Raw genomic sequence first — 20,624 nt, 5'->3', positions numbered from 1 at the left:
GCAGCATCTCAGCAGGGGAAAGTCTGTATTTTCAGGACCACCAAGAGCATGGCTAAGCTCTGTCCCCCATGCAACCTCCCAGAGCAGCCTGCAACCACAGCACCCCAAAAAGGATACCAACCCTCTACAGAGACCCCGTGATTTTTCTGCCCTCCCATCCCAGGCAGCTGACAGATGCAAAGACATAACAGTAGTGTGCATAGCAATTGTGGTTAGATTTTATTGGTTTTTTGTTGATTTTTTTTGTTTTGTTTTTTAACTCATATAATTGTTATAATACAAAATATACAGACTGGAGATGCCAAGCGGGTTGTGGGTCACCATGCCCCGGGACAGGGGGTCACATCATGCGACCTACAGCGTGAGGGGGGAGGCGGCAGGTGCTCCACATGGCAGCAAACAATGGGTACCCCAGAGAGCTGGGAGGAGGGAGAGCAGGGCCAAAGAGATGGAGGGGTAAGGCCCTCCCACCCTTAGGAGAATGCAAGTGGGAGCTCAGCCCCACAGCAAACCTGGGAACAGGTCTGTGAGATGAACAGTGTGTTGAATGAACCTAAAAAACACTTCATGTCTGCAAGGTAAATAATGTGTCAAATGAGCTTAAAAAACATGTGATATCTGGAAGGGCTGGGACAGGGATGGTACCCCTGGGGAGCAGCTCCATAGCTTTGGCTCAGAGCCCCAGGGGTTAAAGTCTAATGTCACTAACCCCAGGGGCTCAGCCTGGGTCTGGTCCAGCATGGGTGCTGATCCCAGACATTGCAGCTCAGGCCAGCCCCAACCACCCTGGCCAAGGACACAGAGTGGAGCCTCAGTCAGGGGCTGCCAGGGCTGGGTACATTCCCAGTGCCTGTGAGGGGCTTCTGGAGTTGGCATGGGATCATTAGCCCATGGGCATCACTCTCCCAGCTATGACCTGGAGTGGTATGTGGGCAGGACAGGCCAGCCTACACACACCCATCTCCAAGGAGCTGGTGGTGACAAAAACACCCATGGTCCCCATCCCCAAGGTCCCCAGGCAGGCTCTCACATGGCCATGCTGGGAAAAGGATAAGAGTCCCCTGCCCCAAGGTGACCCTCCAGCCTGCCAGCAGCATAGCAATGACTCCGATCTAACCCCAGCCTCGACTTTCTCCTCCAGGAGCTGCCAGCTCAGCCATGTCACCAGCACAGGGCTATGCCTGTGGGGACACCTCTCTGCCTCATTGCTCATTCCCCAGTCCCTGGAGCAGCAGGTGGGCTGGGAAGGGCCAGGGAATAGGAGCAGAGCAAGGTCAGCAGCAAATGATGCCAGGAGCATGGCTGTGAGCTCTATGGGGCCAGAATGGCCACCAGAGACCAGCCCATCTCCCTCTTCCACACATCCCCATGCCTTGGCTGTCATGTCCTCAGGAAGGGTTGGAAAGGGTGTCTCTCCACTGGAGCCTCAAAGTGGATCCCTGGGGTCGCCCTGTGCCAGCACCCCAGACCTGAGGGACAGGGGCTGAGGCTGCAGATCTCCCAGCCCTGCATCCTCCATCCTAGGGGACAAGTGCCACAAGTCACCTCAGGGTCCCTTTAGCCTCCCCTCTGCCCCTGTCAGGGTCTTATAGATCTAAGCAGGATCCCTGGGGTCAGGGAATGCTCCCCATAGCTCGTGCAGCAGTGAACCCCAAGAGCTCATGTGGCTGCCTTCTCCAGGCACAGCTCCTCTGCCCACCCACTGGCCCAGTGTCAGGACAGGGAGTGGGGCCGGTGGCTCACAGTGGACACACCGGACATGCTTCCCACAGCAGGGCACAGCCAGGGCAGGGGGGGAGCCTCTGGCTGTGCCCATTGCAAGACTTTATTGGTTTCTAGACAGTGTTGCTGGAAGATTTGGGCTGGAGCCAGGACTGGGGGCTCCTGGGGCTGGGGAGGATCAGGGTAGGTGAGCTGTGGCTGCACAGGGTGGTGTGCACAGGGAAAACCTCTATTGAAGCCCAAGGATGTGTCTTTTCCACCAGGACTGGGTACAGGGAGGTCCATCCAGGTGAAATTCTCATCCTGTGCCAGCCATGCCCATGCTCCAACATCTGGGAGCACCTGCTTGGGATTCCCCAAGAAAAGCAGAGCTGGGCCAGGGGAAAGGGAAGATCTCAGCGCCGACTGCATCTCAGGGAAGGAAGGCCCCTTTCCATGGGGGTGTCTGTGCAGCTGGAGGAGGGGAATCTCAAAGGAAAAGTCAAGAGAGAGAGGAAGGTTCTGGGCCCAGCGTCAGGAGAGCTCATCTGGAGGCAGGTCTGGGAGCTAAATCACGCTGTCGAAGAGCTGCATGGATCGCATGATGTTCTCATCCTGTCAGGAGCAGGTGGAAAGCAGGCAAGTTGGGCACAGAACAGAAATTGGGTAGCTCCCCCAAACCTGGCTTTACCCTCATGGCAGCTCTGACACATGGGACAAGAGCCCCAGGGATTAAAGGCAGTTTCCAAGCCCTACTGGGACCCATGGCTCTCCTCATCTGTATGAGGATGCTGGCATGGGTATAGTTCCCAAAGCAGAGCTCCAGCCTTGCCCCTGGGAACCTTGGCTTCACCCCGTCTCTGCAGGAAGGAAGCAGGAGGGACAAAGGTCCCCAAGGAAGAGGGCGATGACCTAGCTCAGAGAAGAGCTGCTGGTGACTTTACCTTCTGGCAGGACTCCAGGAACTCCTCGATTGTCACCACGCCATCCTTATTCCGGTCCATTTTCTGCAGACAAGCATAGCACAGGGGGCATAGCAGGGACAGCCCCAGCCTTAGGGAGAACCCGGTAGCCCCTGCCCAGGTCCCACAGGGGCTGGACACAGTGCACCCCTGGGCCCAGGCATGCCCAAGCACCAACAGGACCAGCACAGCCCTGCTTCATCCCCAGAGCAGGGTGTTTTCTAGTGCACCCACTGCAGCTCTGTGCTGGAGCTCTGCTTTCCCAGGATGTACTCAGCTTACCTGGAAGAAGTTCTCCACATGCTCCCGGGGTGCTTCCTCCCGCATGGCCGGGTAGGTGTATTTGCCCATCATGTCGTAGATGGACTTCATGATGTCCAGCATTTCCTGATGGGAAGGGGAGCAGGGTTGCAGTGTCAACACAGGGCTCTGCCTCCCCCTGGTCCCCAACCCGCACCTTTTCCTTGATGCTCCTGAAGGACCTGTGAGGTGCTCAAATGTGTTTCTGCTAGCTCTGTGCAGAAACTGTGTGGTGCTATGTATGCACGTGCAATGGAGCCCCAAAGCTGCACACCACTCATCCACCCTCCATCTCAGAGTCACACCAGTGCCAGGGGGCCAGGAGGGACATTGGCAAAGCTGAGCTCCATTAAATATCGATCCCCTGAGCTCTCCTCCAGAGCTCAGCCAATACCCCTGAGTTCTGCCCTTGTCCCTTCCAGCTGCAGACTTGCGCTGGCCCCAGGGACCAGTCTGGACCCCCCATCCCACCTCTTTGGTGATGCAGCCATCTTTGTTCAGGTCGTAGAGGTTGAAGGCCCAGTTCAGGCGATCATCAATGGTGCCCCGCAGGATGGTGGACAGCCCAGACACAAAGTCCTGCAAGGATGGATAAAACAGGCAAATAGGAGTTACACCCACAAAAGGCTTCAGAGACACAGAGGGTACAGCCCTGCTTGATTCTCCTGCAGAGAGGAACTCAGCCCCAAAGCTGATGTGCCCGGGGGCTGGGCTGACAAGGTGAAATGTTTGGTATCAAAAAGAGTTGGGGGAGAAAAAATTGCTTAACCCTGTACATTTCTCACACTATTCCCTTGGGTCACAGCAACCAAGAGGACAATGTGCATCATGACCTGATGTTCAGCCAAAGCCTGAACAAGACCCAGCCATGGCTGTGTCTACCAATCTGTGTCCCTACACAGCCCTACCCAGAAAATACAGAAAGCCCCTTTTTTCACTTTTCATTGGTTTTCTGTTGCCTCTGGGAATTTAATAACCTCCACTAGGCCTGCAAAGTTCTTCATCCATCTGCAATGACAACACTGCTGACCCCAGACCATGGTCCTTGGGGGGATGTACTCTCCTTGCCCCACTGCACCCCATCACCCCCTCCTTGGCCACAGCTCACCTCAAAGCTGACGGAGCCATCATGGTCGGTGTCGAAGGCGTTGAAGAGGAAGGTGGCATAAGTGCTGGAGTCTGCAGGGAGGCAGACACATGAGGGGGTGCTGTGTGACCCTCTGTCCCACAGAGGCATCCATGTGTGTGGGGAAACAGGGATGGGGATGGCACTCACCTCCTTGAGGGAAGAATTGTGAATAGATTTGCTTGAAGTTTTCTTCATTGACAATGCCACTTGGGCACTCCTGCCAGGGCAAGGTCACAGCATCACTTCCACATTGCCAAAACAGGCTGAGCACCCCCTAAAAACCTGTGGCCCCCTTGCCTTTCCCCCCAGCCCTTTGCACCTGGTGGGGTGGCTAGAAAGGCTACTTGGAGCATCTTCCTGATTTTTTGGGCTGCACCCCTTGCTGGAGGGCCTCTGAATCCCAGGCACCCAGGAAGGGGGCTCTCTGTACCCGAGGAAACAGAGCACAGGGTCAGGTCTCCCCACTGAGCTCCCTGGAGGTAGTATCAGGCTGTAGCCTCATATAAACTTCAATCCCAAGGTCCCAAAAACTTTCACAAATAAAGCACCACCCTGAGGTGGACATGGCAGCAGAGGTGAGGGCTATCAAAGCTGGTCAAGGGGTACTCACATTCTTGAAGCCTCGGTACAGGACCTGCAGCTCTTTGCGGGTGAACTTGGTCTGCTCCTGGAGCTGCTCCAGCCCCTCGGGGCGGTGGCAGACGGTGGAGAGCTCAAACTCATCCTCAACACTGTCTGCAAGGAATCCAGGGGAAGAGAGGGTGGCTGAGGCCAGCACTGTCCTGCCCTATCTTGTCATGCCAGGGGGCAGGAGAGGCACCTTGCAGAGCACACGCTGTCCTCTCACACCTGCCTAGGTTGATGCATTTTTGGGGTGCTCTGCTCAGCCAGAGCTGGGTCTGTGCCAGAAGGGGACAATCATAGACACGCTGGCTACGGACCAGGGACTGACACTGGGCAATGACCCCCGTCCAGTACAGCCCAGGCTGGGCACAAAAGAGGTGTGAAAACCCCCCAGTGCTGAAACCCTCCCTGCCTGCCCTTCTCCCACCAGCACAGGCTTGTGCCCTGTGGAGTTCAGACCCTCGATGTTCTGCAGCACCAGGGCTCACATCCAGCAGGAGAGTTGCCCCTCAGAACCCCCAGCCCCAAATGCTACCCCCCACCCCAGCCCTGTCCAGATTCTTTTCTGCCCACTCTTCTCCCACCTTCATTCACAGCTTCTCTCCACCATCTGCCAAGCTGCACAGCCCCTGCCTGCAGCATCCAGCACCCCTAGACCCCACTCAGCCAAGAGGGGCACACAGAAGGTGTGGCCCCTCTTCATGGGGCGGTTCAGACCCTGCCCCTCCATACTCACCTTTTCCCAGGGGGGACTGGCTTGCACTGTGGGGCTGGGAGAGATCCTGACCGGGGGCTTGGACTCACCAAGGAACCAAGCACACCCAATACGGGGGTTAAGGGACTCTGCACTCACTCCCTGCTCAGCCTCTTTCATCGCCCCATCACACCTCCATCTCCAGACCGACCCTAAGCTTCTAGAAACAATTCCCCACCCGCTAGAGCAGTGCCGGGAGGGCCCTGCTGCCCTGAGCCAGCTCCCAAGCGGCTCTTGCCGCTGTGCATCCCGTGGGAGCTGCTCCAGGGAGATGAAGAGGGAGAAAACCAGCCTGTGAGCAGGTAAAGACAGAGGTGGGTGCAGAGCCCTTGGATCGGACCCCTCCAGGGCAGGGCTGATCCTGAGAGGCAGGGCAGGGGAGAGGTGGAGGCGTCCCCTTCCCGCAGGCAGGGCCGGGGCGGAGAGCAGGCAGCAGCACCGCCGGGGACAAACACACACAAAGGCAAGAAGAAGCACTTGCTTTCACTGAGCGAGGGGATGGATTTGGGCCGGCAGCAGGGCAGCAGTTTGAGGAATCGCTGCTTCAGCGCTTTTTTAGTTTGGACTGGCGGGTTGCCTGGAAGAAAGAAGGAGTCACCAAGCAGAAGAAGAGTTAACAGAGCATCAGCCCCCGGTCCCGACGGGCAGCAGGGTTGGGCACCCGGCGCGGGGTGATCTGAGAGGAGGCAGCACATGCAGCATGAGGCTGGAGGAGCAGGAAGGCAAAAACCAGCCCAGGCTCTGGTCGACCTTCCTGCTCAGTCCCAGGACAAACCCAGCACTGGAGTATCCATCCTTGGGAGGGATGAGGACAACCCTGCTAGGCTACCCACACCCAGAGCCCCTGTACCAGGGTGCAGTGGAGATTCCCAGGACCCCAGAGAGGAAATAGCAGGGCCAGACTCTGTCCTTCAGCCTTGAGGACAAATACTTGCTCCCTGGGGACCCTCTCTGAGGGGCTCTGCAGGGAGGCAAGGTAGAATGAAGCCCAAGGAACAGCCTGTGACTGAGCCAGGGCATTGCATCCTCCCTAAGCTCAGGCTGGGTTTGATCCTGCTGGCACCCAAGGGCTGAAGGCAAAGCATGCACCAGACCCCCCCATGGAGCCCAGACTGCAACATGCACCCCCACCCCAATGCAGCACTGGGACCCAAGCCCAGGGACCTGCTTTGAGACAACCAGAAGGGGAGCGGGGCTCAGGGCTTTGCCTTGGCCAGGCTACAGGGCTGTGTGAGGGACTCCCCACACCAGCCTGGCCCATGGCCATTGCATTCAAGTCGCCCTGCATTAATAGGTCCCCTTGCTGTACTGACCCCACTGCCACCCCCTGTTCCCCCATTTAGACCCCAATGGTTTCACTCAGCCCCATCTCTCCCAGCTGGTGTTGCCCCATGGCTGCAGACCCCTTCCCTCCCTTCCCACAGTGCCTCAAGCCAGCAAACTCAGCGCAGGACTAACGCTGCAGGTAGGGAAAGGAGGAAGAGGAGGGGATGAAGGCCATGCTTGACTCCAGCCTCTGAGGGGAGGCAGGCACCAGCATGGGGACAAATGGGACAAAAGGTGCAAAGTCCCTTTGGGGCTCCGGTTTGTGTTTGCTCCAAGCATCCTGTACATCAGCAGGTCACACTGCCTATTCATCCTGAGCCCTGGTTTTGGGGTTATTTCTTTAGGGTTCTAGCAAATGCCTGGCAGAGAAGCCCTTTCTCAGCCTCGTGGAGCCAAGCTGAGCCCCAGATGCCAGGAAAATGGTGTTGCATGGTACCCAGCTCCAGGACAGGGACATGGGTCTGCATCCAGCAGCCACTTCTAGGCAGGTGGACCCCAAAGTGCCCACAGGCAGAACCTGGGACCCTCTGAGCTCACACCAAGGCAGGTCCATCATTCTGGGGGATGGAGAATAGCTCCAGGAGGTCATGGATCTAGCAGGATATCACACAAAGCCACTCAAAGAGGGCAAATTCTCCTCAGAGATGTGACATCCTCAGCAGGGTGAAGTGAGGTGCAAATGTATAGGAATGAACAAAAATATCCCCTGGCATTTGTCAGGGGGTGACAGGGGCAAGGGTGAGGACCAGGATCTTGGCACTGGCAGAACAGCACAACCCGGCTCCTGCCTGATCCAGGGTTTGCAGTCAGGTGAGGAAAGAAGACTTTTCTTTCCTAGAAGTGGGCATCAGTTTTACATAAAACATGATTTTGTCCCAGCTACTCTTCCAGGGCCTTAATTTGCAGAGGGAAAGGGAAATTGCACCTTTCAGCCTTCCAAGGATGCTCTGGGCCAGGTCCCTCCAGCAGAGCTGAGCTGTGGGAACAGACCTGACAGGCAGAAGTATCCCCTTTGCTGAGAGGGAAGGGCAGAGCATCACCCAATGCCAGGGTGATGGACCCAGGAGGGAGCAGGGCAGGAGGGAAACCACACAGCGAGAGAGATGCAACAGAGAGTAAACTGGTTGGACTCACAGGGGCAGCAGGTATAGGCACGTGCAGTAGGTCAGGTCGGGTGCAAGTTACACTTTAGTTTGTTATAAAGAAGGAAAAAGAAAAAAAAAAAAGAACATGGGCGTTTTCTCAAGGAGGAAACCGAAGGGGGGCCCAATTCCAGGGTCCCCAGGGCAAGGGAGGGAGCACATTCAGCACATGCAGCTTAACAACAGGAGAGGGGTGACTAGGACTGGGGTTTTGCTGTCCTGGCTTTAATGAACACGAGGGCTATGCTGAGTAGGACACACCACTCTCTTTCTGTCCCCAGCATCCAAACCACGAACAAGTCTGGGAGCTCCTCCTTGCTGGGAAACAGTTCTGCCCAAAGATGAGGAGCAGAGCCCAACCACTTGCTGCCACTCTGGACACAAGGGACATTGCGGCGTGAAGCCCTGTCCCTGCCAGCAACAGCTCCTTTTCCAGATACTGCTCTGCTCTCCACCCTTCTGCAAGGGCCATCCAGCGGCTGGCACACAACAGAAGGGGCTGGCAGTGTTTTATCTGCAGCGGGAGGTCTGCTGGGTTAAGTGGCTTGTCGCTTCCCATGTATCAGTCCGCAGCTCGGCGACTTCAAAATACACAAACTGAGACTGCATCCTTGAGCAGCACCAGAAGGGGAAGGGATTTCCCATCCCCACCTCCACACACCGTTGAAATGAATCCCAAAGGCTGGCTCCAAAGGGTCCTAGAGTGGGTAGATAGATGCCTGCCCCCAGCAATGATTGCCATCAGGATGGCCATCAGCCACCAGCAGCTGATGTGTCCTTGGAGGCTGGATCCAGCCAATGCCACCATGCTGAGGGTTACCCAGTGCTGGGCTGATACCCCCTTCCCACAGAGGACCCAAGCCTGGCCTGCTCCATGGTCTCCCCAGAGGAAAAGCAGGAGACAGAGCCAGTCAGATGCATAACAATGTCCCTGTACTCCCATAGAGCCACAGCCACCAGCACCCTCCCAGTAACAGCTGGATGGGGAGACCAACCCACCCCTTCCACGGCGTCCTCCTGCTTGGATACACCCTCAATAACAAACCAAAAGGCAGTGCTAAAACTCCCTCATCACTCTCAATAAATGCATGATCATGATGGGTGGAAAATGTGCATCCCACAACAAGACCCACCCCCACAGTGTCCCCAGCCCCAGGGCACAGAACCATTCCAGGAGCCCATTTGGCCCCATGGGGCAACACTGGGTCAGTTGACAGGTCAGGAGGAGCTGGTACCCCAAGGCTGATCTGAACCCAGCTGCCCTTAAAACCTGTGGCTGACAATCATCTCTGTGCAGGGCTCAGCCGCCCAGCCTCAGGCAGTGCCACCAACCACAGCTCTCTGGGGTCTGCAGTGATGCTCAGCAGGAGGAAGAGTGAGTCTCCCCAGCCACCCTGAGGTCAGGATGTGTCCCACCAACAGCAGCTCTGCAAATGACCCTCATCAGTCAGCAATGCAGAGCCAAGTGTAGCAAAGGTGCCAGACAGTCATCCGTCAGAGGAATGAAATCACAGCCGGCATCTCCCAGGGCCAGAATCCCTGTCCTGGGGGTGGGACAGAGCTGGGAGCAGCAAAGCTGCCAAGTGACCTGCAATTCATGGGACAGCGAAGGCTTGGGACAAGGATATTCCTCAGTGCCAGAGGGACAAACAGCTGCACAATTTTTGTGCTGAGCAGTCCCTGGGTGGGGTGGGGGGGACTGGCCATAGACCAGAATGGGCCACAGAGCCAAGTGGGGCTCACAGCACTGCTGTCCCCATCCCCAGCCTGTGACAGTGCTCCCAGACAGTCTGCCTGTGTCCGAAAGAGATGTTGAAGAATAATAATTTCTTCAGGCCATGCCATGTACAAAATGTTGTGAGCAGGGAATGGGAATACACATCCCAAGAGACAATGGAGCTCAGAGGCTCCCCAAATGGAGCAGACAAAGCTGCAGGACTGGGACAGCCACATGCATTGCCCTGCTGCAAAATCCACCCACAGGGACACATCCTGCCCCCATCAGCACCTTCTCTGGCAGCAGGAACCAGCACATCCAAGGTGCCAGAGGAGCTACCCAAAAAAATGTCCCAGAAGAACAGCAGCTCCTCTTGGCTGCAAGCAGTGTGTTCCATAAGAAACCTAGTGCTCTGCAGATCCATTACCCAGATGCCATCCATACCCTCCACAGTCAGGCACAGGGACAAAAAGTAGATGTGCTCCAGACACACCCCAGCCAGATCCCAGACAGCTCAGGGACATCCTCCATCAGAAGGAGGTTTAAAGCACCTCCTGGGCACAGCACCCTCCTCTCCTCCCCTCCCTCTGCTCTACCAGTTGCTCCTCTGGTCGCTCCTAGCCACACACCTCCCATTCCAAGATCTGGTCACCCAAGGGGATGTGACCTGCAGTTCCTTCATTCCACAGCATCCCCAGTGCCAGCAAGGAGGCACAGGGGATGGAGGCAAACCAACCCCAAAACATATTCATGCAAAGTCTATTGGCAGAGCTGGGACTGTCCATGGCACAGTCAAGGAAGGCAGACAAAGGAAATAAAGCATCAGCACCGTGCAGCTCCCTGCACTCCCACCCTCACCAGGCACAACCAACAGGTCGTGTATGCATTGCTCTGACATATTTTGTGTCCTCTTCTTTGGCCACAACCAGCCCTATCCTCAGTACCCATTTGCCAATCCAGGAAGCTCAACACCCAGGGCATCCTCTGCCTTCCCCAGCCCTGGCACAGCCCCGCAGGGAGGGCAAAGGGGCTCTCACCTCTTTTCCCATGTTTTCCCCATAGCCACCAATTCCTGCAGCAGTGAGAAAGCTTTGCCCTGCATGGTGCTGCACCCCACATTCATGGCTCTCTTCTCCCAGCTCACACCTATCTCCTCAGCCCCAGTTACCTGCAGTCCTTTTCTCCATCATCACACAAAGCCCAGCCCTCTGCATCTCATTGCCCTGAGATTCCCATAGCCCAGACAGTCTCCATCGTCCATCCACCCCAGCACCCCACACATCACTGCATCCCCGTGCCTCAAGACCCAGATATCCCCCACCCTAATGCTCCCAGACACCCTAAATTTCTAGCATCCTGCACCCAACATCACATATTCCAATGTCTGCAAATATTCCCACCCAATATCCTAACACTTTGAAACACCTCCAGACACCCTCACTTCCCCACACCCTAATGCTGCAAGACACTCCAATGCCTCCCCCACCACCCCCTCCCCCAAAAAAATAAAAAATAAAAGCCCTAAACCATAGTAATCCTTCAAAAACTCCCCTAAGCACCCTGCAGCCCTTGGGATAGGAGGAGCACCTCCACCACCACATCCCCATCTCAGTACAATGCCATCCCCATCCCCATCCCTGTCCCCATCCCACCTCCCTTGGTCAGGTCGATGATGCCCAGAGCATGGAGTATCTTGAGGCTGGAGCAGAGCAGCAGGATGATGCCCACCGTTTGCAGCCCCTGCAGGTCCCAGGGTGCCTCAGCAACCGCCATCCCCCAGACACAGCCCCAGCCGGCAGCTGCTCTGGCAGCAACAGACCCAGCAACGCAGGAGAGGGGAGGGCAAGGGAGGAGAGACCTGCCTTGGCCCTCCCTCTTCCTGCCCCGGCACCCTCTGAGGTCCCTCGGAGCACCCGAGCTTCAGAGAAGGAGAGCCCACAAAACTGCCCAAGGGACTTAGAGGTCAGCTCTCCTCCAGGCCACCCCTGCACTACACAGCCTGGCACAGGAACCCGCAAAGGGGTGCAGAATGGGCACCAGTGGGTGCATGGAGGTGGCGGAGGCTCAGCCACACGGGCTTCCACCACAGCAGCAGCTCATGGTGGCATTGGAGCTGAGCAGTCTGCAGGGACCCTTGAGTTCATCACACACTACTGGGATACTGCTGCCACCAGCCCAGGGACCAGCTCCGCCTAGGAAATCCCCTCTGCCCCATCACAAACCACCAAACTTTCTCCCCAACAGTGTCCCCACCTTGCACAGCACGAGTTCCCTGCCTTGGAGCTCAGCCTTGTCCACTGACCACCTCCACAGACATCTGCAACCCTCATCTCCTCCCTCTTCCTCTGCATCTCTGGACCAGCAGTCGGTCACAGCCACAGCTGGGGACTGCCAGCCCTGGGTACATTTATTGCTGCTGGAGAGAAATGTGCTCCACAGGGTACAAATGTAGCCCATGGGGTGCTGCCTGGGGGGAGGGCAGCATGTCAGGGACAGCCAGGGTGGGTGCTCTCCACCACCCACCCAAAGTCCTGCTTTGAGGGCAGCAGGACAGAGACCCCAGCCTGGCAACAGTGGTTATTAGAAAGTCACTTTCAGACAGTTGTCTATGCACCTGACACCTAAAAGCTGCTTCTGATGTGGTCACCTCCTGTCCCAGCAGTACAACAAGCCCCAGGGCAGGCACCCATGGGGGAATGAGACATTTTCCTGTATCCCTGGAAGGGGGTGCTGTAGCCAAGCACAGATGGCACATCAGACATCCCACTAACTGCCCTCCAGGGACCATGGACTCCATACTCCCTAGAGCTCGGTCCAGAGCACTTCTATTCCCATCTGTTCCCAGTCCTGGGGTCTAATCCTGCCCCTCACAGGGGAGAGGTGAAGGAGATCCCATTGAGCTCCCACAGCACCCTGCAGCCCAACCCTCCTAGAGAATCACGGCCTCTCCCACTGGACTTGAAGGTTTCACCCTCCACCATATAAAGAAGGGCACTCCTAATAGGCTCCTTTGCTCTCTACATTTCTTGCTTTTTCTCCAGCTTGTTATTTTCTCCCATCCCTGTAGCTGAGTGACCTCCTGTCCCTCCATCTGCTGGCTCAGAGCCTATCCTGGGACAGAGTGGGGGCCCTGCTCCATGTCCAGCTGGGTCTCCTTGCTCCCCTCTCCAGGCACATCAGCAACAGTAAGAGCAAATCAGGCCAGAGGGAATTGGGAAGGAAGCAATGTGAAAAGTGATTAACACAAGGCCGGAGGGAGAAGCGATTCAACAAGCTAATTAGATTTGGCTGGGCTGAGCAGGACGTGTCACCACACAGCAGCAGAGGCACAGGGTGCACTACAGGTACTGTGGACCTCAAGGAGCTCAGGGCTGCTGGGAGAGCTAACCCTGCTCAGCCCTAGAGCCAGCTGACAAACCTGCTAGCCCTTGAAAAGGCAAGGGTTAAACCCATTGCACACGGGGAAATCTCTGGTGCAGCCCAACACACAAAATCTCAAACTTTAACCTGGAGTGTCTGCAGGTATCCTAGGCTAGATCTTGGTGCTCCAAGATCTACCCCGCTGCAGCAAGCTCACCTTGACCTCTGGGCTCTGTCAAACCCACCAGGCTGGATGACACCCTGAGCCCAGGGACCAAAGCATCACACCCCAAAGGCCAGTCCCTCCTGCAGCCAAGATGCATTCCTGATGCCAAAGAGGTTCCTGGAAAGCAGGAGGAATCAGGGCTTGGCACAGGACTTTGCTCTCACAACCACCTTGGGAATGCTCACTTTCTCCCCTCTCCAGAGGGACCCTCACCCTGAGCCAGCCATGAAGAGGTGTCCATACTGCTCACTGCCACCACCCTCCTGCCTGGCACATTTTGGGGTGCCGGTGGCACCCAGACATGATGTTGCTCCCTCCTGTTTCTCCCCAGATTCTGGACGGGTTTGGCACCCTCCCAGCCCTGCTTCTCTCTCCATATCCTGAGCTCTACAGCAGCAGCAGCCCCCAGGGAAGACAGAGACCAGCACACACCATTCTGGGGCTCTCCAAGACACCCCCAATCCTGCCTGCCCCCCAGCATGTACCCTGAACAGCCAAGGCAGGAACAGCCCCGGACGGGCACCAATTATCCTGCCGACAGCAATCTGCAACTTCATTTAATATTAATTTGTGGCTGGGCTACGCGGGTGGCTCTCCCGCCTTTTCCCTCCCGCCATCCCTCCTTCCAGCCAGGACCGATTGCTCTATGCTGAATTATTGATGCTGCACTTCAAGAGGCAAAATTGATAGCGTTTTTCTCCACCTGCCCCATCCTGAGCGCCTGGCTAAAGCAGGGTGTCAGCAGGGGTCTGAGAACCTCCTGCGTGGGTCTGCCAGGAGATGGTCAGGGATGGGGACAGCACAGGGCAGAGGTGGGATGACACAGTCCATCACTGATTATTCAGCTGGTAAACAACGTCAGTTCCAGCATTGATCACCCTGGAGATTCTGGAGCACAGTGCACTCATGGGGATGCTCCATTGCAGCTGCCAGACAGTGGCTGTGCCCACACCACCAAGGCTGTGGCAGGGCTCAAGGGGGTACAGTGCCGAGCAGACAGGACAAGGAGCCACAGACAGTCGGAACTTCTGTCTTTTTCAGGGAAGTGCCTGTTCTAAATGAAGTATTGAGTCCTTGGGGCCTCATCCAGCTGAGTTTGGGAACCCAGCAAGCCTGGAATTCCCCCAGGATCTTGTTGCAAGATGCTCCCACTGAACCCTTCCCCCAGGCTTAGAGGGGCTGGCTTGGTCCCTTCTGGAGCTGCTCCATTCCCAGCTGATCATTGCGGTGGCATGACACAAGCTGGGCAGAGAAACAGCCGCAGGCAGGGGACCAGCAGGGATGGGGCAGGCAGAGCATGGGCCAGCAGCTGGAGCAGGAGAAGCACTGCCAGCAACATCAGCAGCTCCGGAGCAGGTGGCAGATCCCTCTGTCCATTAGCAGACCCGAGCCATTAGTGTTTGCTTTCAGGCTCTTTGCGGTCTCTGGGCTGTCACTGTTGACTGAGCCGTGGCTTGTAAACAACCCCTGGAGGGGACACAGTATTTTCCAGTCCCAGACACTGCCTGGGACCTTCCCTGCAGAGCAAAATCCTACCTGCTGCCTCTCCAGTCAAGAGGGGAAGTGACCTATGCAGCAGCACCTCATCCCCATCCCAAACCACTGCTGTCCACACACAGGACTCCTTATACAGTGCCCAGGGCTCAGCTTAACCTCAGCCAATTTCTGCCCCTTAAGCAACATGTTTCCCTCTCCTCTGGGCACCTTTAATGGAGCAATTGCTAGCAATCCAGAGCACCTGGATCCCATTCCCACCCTCATAGCTGGGGCATACCTCCAGCCAAGCCAGAGGGAGCTGCAGCTTCTCAGCATGGGTGGAGGGGGATAGGCATGCCCCTGTTCTTTCTGGAGGGGTGACAGATGACCAGGACAAGGTTGGACACAGGACACCCCGTCTCCAGCATCCTGCTCTGGCCCATGGTAGGGAAAAGTCTGTTGCAGATGGACAAGGAGTGTGCCCCAGGAACCAGAGGAGCCACACAAGGCAAGGAGTGGCAGGGTTGCTGCAGGGGCTGGGGGCTCTGTCTCCACTCTTTCCACTGCACCTGGGAATTGCAAACAGCTGCAATCCATGCCACCAATTTTGGTCCAAAGCTTCGAGCAGTTACATGGGGAAGCAGAAGCACTGGGAAGGGGGAAACAGGGTCTGGGGGAGGCACCTCCAATAACCAGCAGAACTGGGGGACAGGAATCCACCCTGGGCACAGTCAGCATGCCTTCCCCTGGCATTCACAAGGCAGGATGTCTGTCAGGTCAGCTCCTGCCTCAGTTTCCCTCCTGGTATGATCCACCTAGAAGTGCTGCTGCTGGAACACAAGGACTTAGCAAGCAGTTAAGCAGTAATGAAAACTTCCACCCACCTTTCCTGTCCTTCGTTCAGGTTCAGAGGATCAGAGGGAGGGATCCCTCTGATCTGCCCCCTCCCTATCCCCAGGCACAGCCTCGGGGTGCTGTCTGTTCCACTGCTTGTGGAGGTGAGTATTCACCACTACACCCAGCCCGTGTGGGACCCAGCACTGGAGAAGCCGGGGAAGCACAGCGGAGTATCCCAGGGCACCAGTGGACATGGGAAACTGTCTGTTTCCTCCTCACCCTGTGCATGCCCCGGTGCCAGGGGCTGAGCAGGCTGCAGCATCCTTCAGAGAGGTGCGTGCAGGCATGGGCAGGGGCTGGGCAGGGCTGGAGGGACCTTTTGCACAACCATCACCCTGGGAGTCCGAGGTTCACCCAAGCCAAGCAGTCCTGACCTCCCTCCCACCATGCCCAAAGCAGGGTGCCCCGAGCGGATCCAGGCTCTGCCAAGTGTCCTGTGCCCACCACTCAGCACCTCGCACAGCCCATCCACAGCTGGACAGCTCCCTCTGTGTCCCCCCACCCTGCCCAAGGGCCACAGGGGTTCTGGGGGAGAGCCAGGAGCAGGGACCCCAGCACACACCCATCCTGCCTGAGCCTGGCTGCTCTGCAGACCGGTGCTGAGTCCAACACCTCACGTACGGGGTGAGGCGATTGTGATCTCTGGTAACACCTTGCTCCTGTGGAGGTGTGGAAAACACCCTGGTGCCCACATGTATGGTCACACGTAGTCCCAGCCCACAGCACCCATCAAATGCAGCACACAAAGTCACCACCATACCGCAGACACCTTGCCAGCCCTGTCCCCTCCCTACATCCCGAGCCACTGGGACAGGCAGGATACTCTGCTCCTTGCATCCTACACCCCTACAAGCAGCCAGCGGGTTCTCTCATGGATGCTGCGGCCTTGGCACATCCTTGGGGGCAGCTCTGGACACCCTCCACCTGCCCCTCATGTTCCCAGAGGTGACAGTACCACCCACACCCATTACCTTCCAAGGACACAGGCTCGAAGAGACCAAATTGCTCCAGCACCTTGACGAAGAGGACCAAGACCACCAGCACCGCAATCATCTCAAGGCCTTCCAGGTTCATGGTGGGGGTGTCTCATGGCCCCTCATGCCCCCAGCCCTCCCCACCACAGCCCTTGAGCCCCCTCACCCCAGCACCTCAGCCGCCAGACCATGCATCCCCAGGGACACTCCCTGTGTCCCTGGCGGAGGTTTGGCTGTCACCCCCTACTCAGGGCCAGCTGCCACCAGCCATGGGCGAGCCAGGGTCAGCGCAGGGCTGTGGTGGGAGCTCAGGGAGCCACGGCTGAGAGCCCAGGCAGAGCAGGGCCGTGCCTGTGAGTAAGAGTGGAGAGAGGCCAAGAGGAGGGAGGCGTGGGGGGTGGCGGGGATGGGGGGGTCGGAGGGGGAAAGAAGGCATGCCCTCCCATTCCAATGACACCACCTCCATCGATTTGCTTAATGCAGTTGCTAAGGAAACGGGCCACAGATATTAAAAGGCACTCGGTTCCCAGGGGGGGACACGGGGAGGGGCAGGACACTGGGCACTGGCAAAACATCCAGGATGGGGATGACTCAGATTTGTCCTCTGTGCCCCAGACATGTGTCTGCCCCATGGGGACCAACTTGGCTAAACATATCAACATCTCCCTCCTGGAGAGTGTCTGGGGCAACGACTCCATCTACCCCATTTCCAACAAGGCAGATGGGTCCACCTGTTTTGCTAGGAACACCAAGGGAAGATGAGGAGCAGGACTGGGACCAGAAGCTGTGATGCAGGATGCCCAAGACTCTGCCAGACATCCAAATGGAGCACCAATGAACAGGACAGGAGGAGATGCAGGGGCTAGGGACCCAGCCAAGGTCACACAGAAGCTGGAAACACAGGGTGAACCTGTGCATCTGTGCGCCTCGAGCTCACATCCACACACAGCCAACGGGGCTAAATTTAGCTCCCCCAATCTTTTTCAGCAGCATCCCAGCCATTGCCTGGCTGCTTGATCACAAGCCACAGGGATTACCGGGGACCCAAGTACCCATGGTCACTGCCTGTCAGCAGGGCTCAGCACCCCTTGGGTGCTCCCCCATCGCTTCTCCCAGGGATGCCACTGGCACTGCCCATCTCCAGGCGGACAATTTCCATATGGCGCATGATGCAAGACCAGTCCCAACTCCAGCGCCAGTGTCACAAGCAGGGAGCAGGGCTGTGCCCATGCCACTGCTGCCCCCCACCCTTCCCAGTTCACCCCAGCAGCAAGGCCAGCTGCCACAGCTACAGGTGGCCATATCTAGGCTATGGAGCAGACCCCTGGCAAGAGCTCCCAGCAGGGCTGCCTCACACCAGTCTCCCAGGAACCCCCATCTCCAGCCCACTTGGCTGCCGGTTTGTCCCCTGGCAGGGGATGGAGAGGGCTGGTGTCTCAGTCCCAGGGTGTGGCATAGCCTGGTTATATAGTGGCTCCATGCCACCGGGCTTGGCAGCTCCTGCCCACCTGGGGCACATGCCCGAGGTTGTTCTAACACCAGCAGAAGATGCCAGAGATGCATCAGAGGCATCTTAGGGAAAGAGCTGAAAATCTTCCCTAGGGAAACATTCCTCAGGCTGGAAGTTTTCAGACCTGGCATTGCCTTTTCTTGGAAAGAGATGAGTCTCCAGGCAGTGAACTTGGATTTCATATGCCTGCCTCCCAATTTTTCCCTGGAGTCAATCCCTCTGGGCTGGGGTGGTACAGACCTGTTGCACTCTCGCAGGAAGCTTCCCACTGAGTCAAATGAGTTTTTAAAGCCACTTTTCTTGCTGAGCCCCAGCTACAACCTATCGTCTCCTCAAGCCTCAGTCTGCTTCCAGTGCCAGTGCCTATCCTGCAGTCCATGATTATTTTTGCAACCTAGTTTTGGCCACACTTGGATGGAGAGGAGCCCTTTCCAGCCTGATCCAGAGGGTTTAAGGGCAGCTTCCCTACAAAGGGAACCTACTGAGCCCATGTGAACAGACCGTCATTGGCCCCTCACGTATCTCTGGCAGCATCGTGGGATGTTGGGGCTGAAGGGCACCGTGGCAGGTCAGTTACCAGGTGACAGCTTCCCCACCTGCCCTTGTGGATCTCCTGTGCCAGCCATCCTCCCCAGCGGAGCACCCCTCAGTGGGATAATTCTCTCACTGGCTTCCATATCAGGATTACATATTTCCATGCCGGAGCCATTAAAAAAGCACTCCATTGTATTTGCTGCCAGCATGACACAGAATCTCACCAGGACCAGCACAGGCACCCAGCACTGGTCCCACGTCCCCGTGCCACACATTGTGCCCAGCTCCCAGCACCCCCAGACTCCCCAGGGTTTCTTGCCCAGAGCACATTCCCTCTGACCGAGGGCAGCTCCAGATGGGCTAGGTGTGACAAAGAACCACCCCTTCATCTCACCAAGGTCCCCATGGATGTTACTCCACCTGGAGCTGCCCCCAGGATGGATGAGACACGTGGGCCCACATGTGGGATGTCACCAAAGGAGCCAGACCCACAGCTGCCTGCAAGGGATGCTCAAGAGCATACATACCCCGCCGAAAGTGTGGGACAGGGCTTTTTCCCCATCCCACTGAGGAGCACCACTCCCAGGGGTGCTCCTTGCCCCTGCAGCCAGTCAGCATTTGGCCATACTGTGGGAAGTGCCTCAAGGCTCTGGCTGAGCTGTGCAGAGAGATGTCTCACAGATGGATGGAGCAATGCACACCCCAGGCAGGAGAGGCTCTGCACGTCCCCAGACATGTGATGCCAGTTTCACCCCTCTTGCCCTGCTCCTTGCCCTGGGGTCTCACCCTGCAAACCTCCAGCACTTGCATCTCACTGCTGTGGGGCTTGGAGACACCCTTCACCGGGGAAACTGGGGCCCCCACCACATCCCAGAGCTCCCCAACACACCAGCTGAGGGACCAAAGATGTGGGTAATGCCCAAAGGGACCCAGAGCCCCAAAATGCAGATTGAGGCCTGAGCATGAGCTCTGGGCACCCTACAAGAGTGGGAGCCTCCAGAGAGTCCATCTGGAACCCCGTCTCACAGCGAGGGGCAGCAGACACGGGCAGCATGGTGGACCCCAGAGTAGCCCTGGGTACAGCCCAGCCCTGGGGCTGCCACCAGCTGCTCTCACACACAGCAAGCAGGACCATGGCCAGGAGGAACTAATGAAGTGACTGAGATGGAGGTCTCCCAGAAAGGCAGAGGGCGAGTCCCTCATCCACCTCTCCCACCCCAAACATCCGGCTCGCCTCACCGCTTGGTTTGTGGAAGCGGCCAGGCTGGGCCACCCTGTCCCCCCATGTCCCCAGCCCCGTACCTTCAATGCCACTGATGATTTTGAAGCAGCGGGTGGTGAACCAATAGGAGATGAGGAGGAGGATGGCAATCAGGGAGGCATAGAGCAGGCTGTCGTTGTGCAGGGATGTCCTCTCCATGGCTCCATGCCCTGTGCCCACTCGTGCCCCCAGCCAGCCCCGCTGTGCTATCTGGGGCAGCCCTGTCCCCCTGCCAGAGGAGCTGGGCACCACGGGCAGGGAGGCGGGGGGCCGCACGGGCAGGCAGGCAGGTAATTGGGAGCGTTGTGTGAGAGCCAGGCTCCCAAACCAATTACCTTAATTGTGCTCAGACAGCACATGGCAAACAGTTAAAAATAACCCTCCTGGCCCGGGGGGAGAGTGGCACCATCAGCCAGGAGAAGGAGGCAGGGGGCAGAGAACAGACGGGGCTCATTACACACGTGGCTGTGTCTCAGTGCCATGGGGCCAGCAAGGCATCACCACAGCCCAAGGGCTGCTCTGAGTTCCCTGATGATCTTGGGATCCTCAAGGCTCAGCCCCTTGCTGCCACACCACAGGTGAAGCTGAGAGTCCTGAAAACAGGGCTCCCTAGGGAATGATGCTGCCAGGATCTCTGCTGATGCCTGTGTCCGTCCTTGCTCCAGACAGGAGGCCTTGAAGGAAGGTGTCTCTGCAGTTCTGCCATCCTGGAGAGCTGGGTCCGGCATCTC

General features: G+C 57.3%; 1 protein-coding gene across 5 annotated transcripts in view; it reads right to left on the bottom strand.

Moving 5' to 3' along the window:
- Positions 1-203: 203 nt before the first annotated feature.
- KCNIP2 (potassium voltage-gated channel interacting protein 2) overlaps positions 204-20,624 on the bottom strand; it is a 43,921-nt gene continuing 23,500 nt past the window's right edge. For 2 of the 5 annotated variants that reach the window (XM_058841857.1, XM_058841856.1), the window contains exons 2-8: positions 4,703-4,827; positions 4,240-4,309; positions 4,072-4,142; positions 3,435-3,542; positions 2,946-3,050; positions 2,646-2,708; positions 204-2,316 (exon numbers count right to left, since the gene is read on the bottom strand). In XM_058841857.1, the coding sequence (XP_058697840.1) occupies positions 2,269-2,316; positions 2,646-2,708; positions 2,946-3,050; positions 3,435-3,542; positions 4,072-4,142; positions 4,240-4,309; positions 4,703-4,827 (590 nt within the window). In that variant the 3' untranslated portion in view covers positions 204-2,268. Of the gene's footprint in view, positions 2,317-2,645; positions 2,709-2,945; positions 3,051-3,434; positions 3,543-4,071; positions 4,143-4,239; positions 4,310-4,702; positions 4,828-5,947; positions 6,048-19,934; positions 20,204-20,624 lie in introns of those variants that run through there. The other 3 variants (XM_058841853.1, XM_058841854.1, XM_058841855.1) reach the window with 3 other exon arrangements.

The sequence above is a fragment of the Poecile atricapillus genome, chromosome 6 (assembly GCF_030490865.1).
Source record: "Poecile atricapillus isolate bPoeAtr1 chromosome 6, bPoeAtr1.hap1, whole genome shotgun sequence".
Taxonomy (NCBI): Eukaryota; Metazoa; Chordata; class Aves; order Passeriformes; family Paridae; genus Poecile; species Poecile atricapillus.
Note: the sequence above shows the minus strand (reverse complement) of the source record. Positions and strands in the feature narration are given on the sequence as shown.